Source organism: Pinus tabuliformis, chromosome 2_1 (genome assembly GCF_031772625.1).
Source record: "Pinus tabuliformis cultivar Carrire ecotype Pingquan chromosome 2_1, CPIR1, whole genome shotgun sequence".
Classification (NCBI taxonomy): Eukaryota; Viridiplantae; Streptophyta; class Pinopsida; order Pinales; family Pinaceae; genus Pinus; species Pinus tabuliformis.
Window position 1 is genome coordinate 487,900,465 of NC_142299.1, and position 7,553 is coordinate 487,908,017.

Consider the following 7,553-nt stretch of genomic DNA (forward strand, 5'->3'; position numbering starts at 1 on the left):
GAGATTTACTGCCTCGTCATCAAATCTTAAAATACACCCTAATTTGATCATTTCACATAATCCTGCAACAAGATCCGGGTGCTCTGACAACAGGCCAGCGGAAATCACCTCTGCAAAATCAGTTGCCAAGGACATCTTTGCCATCAGATTGCGTGGATCATGACTTTGTATCAAAATTCGCTGCTCCTCTTTCCCATCTTGCCATACAAGTTTTTCTTGCTTCAATCTTCATTGTTAGACCATTTTCTGTTGGTAGTGAAAGTGAATACTTGACTGTGAAAGCTTTAGTAGATTCATAGGCAATAGACTCAACAAAAAGTACTCACAATTTGATGTCTTTTATTGGGTGACAATTTGAATGAGGGGTGTGCGAGATATGCGAGAACAATTCTGTATAGTCCTTTTCTGACCATTCCCCCTCCTGCTGGAATCCTCCGCAAAGAGAAGTTATTCGGAACAGATAGCTCAACTTTTTGTGTTGAATGGGATATATTCCGTGCTCCAAGATGGATATAAATATAGAATAATGAATCCAATGGTATCTCAGGATCAGAAGGGTTAGGATGCCATGCAAATGCTGGCCTCGTAGAAGCTCTCATGAACAATTCTTTCAACTGCAAATCATCAAGAATGAAGGTTTCATTTGGAGCACTTAGCTGGATATCCCCAGTGCTTGTGTAAGTTGGCAATCTAAGACATCCTCTGCGAAGACATTGCTTTATTTTCTGAGATGAATGGGCCCAGTGTTTTAAGATTTTTCTCCAAACTAAGCAACACTCTGCTGCAGACGCCTCGTGATTACGGGATACCCAATCTAGCCATAGACTGCAATAATCTTCAATTCTGGGATGCAGAGACACGCCAAGATAACTAGAAAAGAAGGGAAGCAATTCTACTTCATACAAGTTTTCCAATATATGTAACCTAGAGTGAAAGAGGCCATCATCATCATGAACTGCACACAGTTTTGAATCCTTCCATTTACCACCAGCTCCACCATCAAGTGGAATCCAAATTTTAACAGAGCTAGTGTCTCGAGGCTTCCATTTGAAGTGATGAAGATATTTGTAAAGCCTAGTTATGGCTTGCAATTCCATGTGCATTTGGAGATGTTTGGCAATGACGTCACAACATCCTTTCCCGAACTCAACAACAACCCCCATCAATTGGAGGGCCCTCTTGAAGTCATGCATGGGTTTGCTGTAAAACGAAGTATCAATGAAGGGAAGGTCATTTAACTGACAATTGAACAGAAATGACATGTTTGGAGATTGGCACCCCCGACATGTTCTTAGCCATTTTCCTTCTGTTATGCTTCTCATGAACACTTCTGGAAGTGTCTCAGTACGGTTTGCTGTCAAATACTGTATCCACTCTAGGAGTAAAAAGACTTTCTCTTGCTCAAGAGGAGAAGACAATCCAGGCAAAGCAACATCTGAGGGACTTAAATGTGGAATATCCACAGCTCCAAGCGCAATTCTGATGAACGATTCAAGATCATCTTCCCCTTTCAAACCACCAGCACAGGGAGGTAGTTTCATGTAAGCACTTGACAGGGCCACTAATTCACGTTCAGCCCATGGCTTGCTGCCCACAGTGCCCAGTAGTTTAGCCCACTTGCTTATGGATGCCGGCACAAGTTTTACTCCAGAACTCATGACTATGTATCCAGAGTCATCAACTACTGGTAAATCTGAGCATAATCTTTGAAAATCTTTGCCGTTGATATAGTAACTGGCATATGAAAAATATAAAAACTGAGTAACAGTGATGACAAATTTCCTGTTCCTGGAAACCTTAGCTTGCTCTAGAAGCTGCTTACTGAAACTTGAAACAGAAAGCTCAGTGATCTGAGGATAGTGATTTAACCATTCCCGTAACTTTGGCCATGGAAAATCCAAATTTCGCATCGCCATTTGAGTGCCATCTGGAATAAATTGGAAATTCACTACACCTCCAAACTCCCCAATCCAACTTGCCAACCATGAAATATGTTCCACTTCAGAGGAAAAATATATTCTGCAGCCATTAGATATATCAGATAAACTAGCCCAACCCACTCTGTTGCGACCATTAACATACTTAAAGAGAGGAACATTTCGTATAGAACTTGAAAGGTCTTCCTCCCAGTGTTCAGCAAGCAAGTGCAGAAGTTGCACGTATAAATCCTCCGACAGATTTGCAACCTAGCCAGAGGTGCTCTGAATGAAATTGGAGTACCACTGGTAAGGCACATATCCCACTCCTAGGAATTCCAAGCCTCGTGAAAATTTCTCCATGCAAGAATGTACAATGAATAACCCAGTTGACCGCAAAGCACTAGGCCTCTCTACGCCACTTTTTGCTTCAGTGTCTACTATCTCTCTGAAGGCAGGCAGTATTCTGTGAGCTTCTTTAGGCATACAATAAGCATTGTGTGTCTCAGAAAAGATGACTTCTTCTTCCTTCAGCTGAGCCTGAATGGAATCCCTGACTAGTCTTAGCTCCCTACAAGAGGGAATATTAACTGGCAGGTTCTTGAAGAAATTTGCACTGGATATGGTAGGTGCTGATTCATCACAGTGCATAAGGGTAATAAAGGCCGAACAAAATGCTGGTGGAATGCACTTAAGTATTCCCAGGTTCCACTTATTGTCTAAAATGATGCTCTCCCTTGAAGAAACAAGTAAGAAATCTGCTTGAATTATAAATGGAAATCCAGTGACCGTCTCTGTGGGGAGAAAAGCATAAATACCAGCAGCTACCGTATTTCCAGTTCTTTTGAGGCGTTGTGCCATTGGGAAAGCCACTGTTACTACCCATTTGTTGATGCCTTTCGTCTCCTCTACTCGACTCCGCTCCTGCACAGGAAAACACTGCCTCCACATATAATAACTGCATTCACTGTTTCTGTCCTCATTTTCTTGCACTGAAAGATGAAGAATGAAACATTCACTGTCACTACTCTTCACAGTTCTGAATTCTGTTTCTCGTGAGATAGAGATTGCATTAACCCTGTTCAAGCGAGTGTCTTCATTATATTCCCGAACAGATAGATTCTTTATTTTAGACATAAACAGAATTACTTCAGGATGAACATTCGCCAGCGGCGCTTTCACAGCATCAACCTTCTCTGGACGCAAAGGTAGAACTATAATTGTGTTTGGAAGCTCGGCCCGTTGACCGTGTACTTCCTGAAGTTCCTCAATATCTGGCCTTTCTTCTATCCATTCTGGAACGATATATCCAATTTTGGGCCCAGGTGGAGGGACCTCATTAAACCTGATTTTATATCCGTTGCTGAAGATGTATGGCTGCTTGCTCATCGAGAAGACGCTCTTAAAGCCGATGCCTGCAAATTTCAGATAAATGAGTATATCTCTTTGGCCATTTTTGGCAACAGTAGACATTATATGCAAGTTAAATTAGATTAAACCAAATACAATACAGCTAAAGTCTTCATATTTCCAAAGCCCATTTCATTTTCCAGTTAGAGGATCTAAGAGGGGAAGATGGCTACCTTTCTCGCCAATGTAGCCTTCTTGTTTTCTTCCCTTCTTGGTGGATTGCCCGACACTACATAGAGATTCAATGTTGCCCTTGGCAAAACCAGTCTCATTGTTAAAGACCAACAGAGTCGCAGGGGCACCCACACCTGTGAGATCTCTGTTGGTGATCACAAATTCTAATGATGGTTCAACATTTGGTGGATAGTCATTATCTTCAGTATTCTGGCAGATAACTCAAGCTTAGTAATCTTTATCTATGAATCAAATATATATTGAAATAAAATTGAGAGTATAAACCCAAATAGAAATTGAACTGAAATTGAAATTATATTAGCTCTCGTGATCAGTGTAATGCCTAGAGGTATTTAGAACCATGAAGACAGGCAATTCTTGGTGGAGTAATTGTCATATTCATTTCATTGAAAAGTAATTACGGGGCTAATTAATTTTTGATGGAGTAATGGTCATACCCATTTCATTGAAAATCAATTACTAGATTAATGGCCACTCTGGGAACATGACATTAACACATTAACTATGCAATCAAGGTAATATGAATCAATTACCTGACTAACTATTCCATCAAGGTAATATGAATCAATTACCTGACTAGCTACATATGGGATTAATTTAAACTGGTTACAATTTTGCTTTAAAAAATAATAGAATTTTGGTAATGATTTTGAAAAAATTTAGCAGATTTTTTTTAAATTTAAATTACAACTCTCAAATTTCAGAATTTTGAATATCCGGGTTCTGGATGGGATTGAATCCATTTTTACCAAAAGAAAAATTTAAATACGGCAACAATTAGATTTCCTGAAATTCTTTGAGCCAGATTCCAAAAAAAATTCAGCATGGTCTCGGTACACAACACCAATAATAAGGATTTGGAAGTTTAATAATTCTGGTGGGTTGTCGTGTAACTAGCGGGTTTTTGGTGTGACGGAAACTGTTGATTCATTTAATAGAAAGCTAGGATTATGGGCCTCGAAAATTTAAATACCTCCCAGAACTATACTGGTCAGGGAATTGGAATCAGAGCTAGTAGCAGCCATGGGGCGTAATGTGAACTGAACACCCATGAAGTTGCATATCACAACCCAACCACCACCCAAACTTAGTCATCTCTATCTATCTATGACCCTAACAGAAATTGAACTGAACTGAAATTATAAACCCAATTGGACTGACATTGAAATTTGTATATAACCCAAATAGAAAATGAATATCCTTACCTGAATGAGTTCCATGAGAAAGTGCACATCCTTGGTGTAGAGTTCAGTAGAGAGATGCTTGACAGCGTGATGCAGGTCTTCTGTGAGAGGATTGTCCTCTCCACCTATTGAAAACTTGCGTGTCCTAATCTCTTCAATGTGCTCTATGGGTGTTGTCATATCTACCCACTAAAAAATGGCACCAGCTAAGCCTCTGAAAAACCTAAAACGTTCAGAGAACCCGTTTCCAGAAGCACATCAGCTAAGGAATTTAGGCTGAGAAACACGAGTGAACAGATATTTAAAAACTATTTCACAGCTTCGCCGGGAAAATCTGTTTTTGTGGCTAAGTTCTACTTAGCGAGCGGAATGCGGACGCGGCCTTCCCGCGCTCTCACCACAATGCCTATTTCGTATTTCGAAATTTTAAACTGGAGTTGTGCTTTCGTGAGTTTTTTTCAAAACTAAAAAGCACAATTGTATTATATTCAGATAATATAAAGGTATCAGATAGTACATCATCAAGTTTTAAGAAGCTGGAAAATCATTAGATTTAAAAATAAAAATTAGAAGATGAGTCCCTCCATAACGGAAGTGAATTGAGCTAAGTCGCATACAAAACAGATGCAAGTTTTTTATGCATCATATGCGAAATTCTGAGTTGTAATTTTCAGATATTGTTGGACATTCATATACCATATATATACTAGGATTAAACAAAAAAGATGAAACAACAACAAACCTGGAAAAAAAAGACAAAAGAGAGTTAAGTGCCAGGGATTGAGAAGTCCTGAATGATGAAGGATTTCGTGAATTATGGAAGTCCCAGAATGCGGGTGGTTAATGCGATAAGCGCGGCCATTAATAAGCATGGAGCAGCGCATAAGAAAGAAAGAAAGAAAGAAATTATTTTAACATCCACGAGGCTAAAGATAGCCTATGGGACAGATTGCTTTTTCATCTGCTTGATGTATTCGGCCCTTTTTTTGTGAAGCTTCACAATAAATGCTCCCGTCTTCTCGACAAACCCCTCGTTAAATAGATTATCCCAAGAGCTAGCTGCCAGCGTATCTGCATAACTTTCCATGTTGTCTTTGAAGGCCTCACATTCTAAAATGAAATGTTTTTCTGTTTCCACTTTTCTGGAAGAACAAAAAATGCATACCCTTTCCTCCCACACTTCCTTTGGCCTTTTCCAGCGCCCTGTTTCACAACGGAGTTGATGAGAATTAGTCCTTAACTGAACAATAAGAATTTTGGCTCTCCAAGAGGTATTGGCCTCTATGTATGCTTTTGGTTGATGATTATGAGTGGGATTAAACACTTCAATATAGTAATTTTTCTTTCTTCCTAGCTTCTTCTCCCAAGTACGTTTGTGGAACTTTTCCATAACAAAAGTTTTTATCTCTTTGCTGTTTGTGGGGCACGCGTTCAAGCAAATATCCCATTTACTAAACCATTTGTTATTTTGTTGCATCCAAGTTTTTTTGCTCTTGCACAATCTATCATTAAAGACAACCTTAGGCCATCTACCCTCTTCCATTTGCTTAATTTTTTTTTTTAAATAACTTATGACTCGCACCATAGCAATTGCTTCAATAGGAGCAGCCCCTGTTTCACTTAACAAGATATCATAAGGCACTGCACTTTTAATCTTAAATTTGTTTGTAATCAAACGCTTCTGAATTTTCTCAATTTGTCTCCACTGCATGTCGGAAGTACTGCTAGCCCACAGTTCACAACCATATAGAATCACTGGAATCACTAGAAGCCCAAAAAGAGTTTGAGTGGTCTTCCAGTCCCATAACTCTGCCTCTCTACACCTATTTTGAAAAGCATAAAATGCTTTCCAACCCCCCAAAGTTCTTTTCTTTCTACAACCATTCCAGCTTAGATTTTTGTTGAAGTCAACTCCGAGGTATTTGTATTCCGCAACTTCTTCCAGAATGTTGCCTTCAAAGTAGAACTTATGTTGGTTATGTTTTCTTTTCTTAGAGAAGACCACTACTTTCGTTTTGCTGATATTGACTTGCATCCCCACACTTCTACAAAAATGCTCAAGGGATATTAAGTGCTCTTGCAAACCAAGTGTCGATTTAGCAATCAGAATAAGGTCATTTGCATACAAAAGAAGCCTTATAACAAACTTGCACAAATAGATACTATCACCCCCTTGTGAATTTAACCACTCCTCAAGCTTGTCGATATATAAACCAAAAAGGGTAGGAGACAGTTGGCAACCTTGCTTGACCCCGATATCACTTCTAAAACTTTCAGAAATGCCTGCCGAAGTTCTAATTTTGACTTTCACCTCTTCATACAGCCTATGCACAACTGCTCTCAAATGTTTAGGAACCCCAAGTTCCTTCATTCTTTGCCAAAGTTTATCCCTAGGAACCGAGTCAAACGCTTTTCTGAAATCAACAAAGCAACAAAAGACTTCTTCCTTGTTCTCCCAAACTTTTTCAATGATGTGCCTTAAAGTTATGCAATGATCAACTGTTGAATGCTTAGGTCTAAAACCTGCTTGCCCTTTAGCACGCTTATTTCTTTCTTCTGCCCACTTGCTAATTTTGTTTTCTAGCATGCTTCCAAATAGCTTTGCAAACAAAGGGTTTATCATGATGGTCCTATAATTGGAGGGATTATTGATGTCACCGCTCTTGAAAAGAGGTATTGCCAGACTAGTTGTCCAATCTGTGGGGAGCCCTTGTTGTATGATGTTGTTGAAGATTTTTGTAATGTGAGGTGCAAGGATCTTTGAGCCCCACTTTAGATATTCTGCTTGGAGTTCAGCTAAGTCTTTTGCTTTTCCAACACCCAACTTTTTGATACCCATCTCTACCTC

General features: G+C 39.4%; 1 protein-coding gene across 1 annotated transcript; it reads right to left on the reverse strand.

The window, feature by feature from the left end:
* Window positions 1-308: 308 nt before the first annotated feature.
* LOC149201033 (uncharacterized) lies at window positions 309-4,885 on the reverse strand. The gene is made up of 4 exons (XM_089401170.1): window positions 4,727-4,885; window positions 3,500-3,710; window positions 2,292-3,331; window positions 309-2,186 (listed from the first exon to the last, which is right to left on the reverse strand). The coding sequence occupies exons 1-4, from the start codon at window positions 4,883-4,885 to the stop codon at window positions 309-311; spliced, it is 3,288 nt and encodes a 1,095-aa protein (XP_089257296.1).
* Between the last annotated feature and the right edge of the window lie 2,668 nt (window positions 4,886-7,553).

What these genes read in the sequence shown, in the direction of transcription:
- LOC149201033 (XM_089401170.1), bottom strand. Translation starts at nt 4,885, where the DNA reads ATGACAACACCCATAGAGCACATTGAAGAGATTAGGACACGCAAGTTT. An exon ending in AGGCTACATTGGCGAGAAAG is followed by an intron (nt 3,332 to 3,499) that starts GTAGCCATCTTC and finishes TGAAATTTGCAG; the next exon opens with GCATCGGCTTTAAGAGCGTC. An exon ending in GGTCAACTGGGTTATTCATT is followed by an intron (nt 2,187 to 2,291) that starts GTACATTCTTGC and finishes ACCTCTGGCTAG; the next exon opens with GTTGCAAATCTGTCGGAGGA.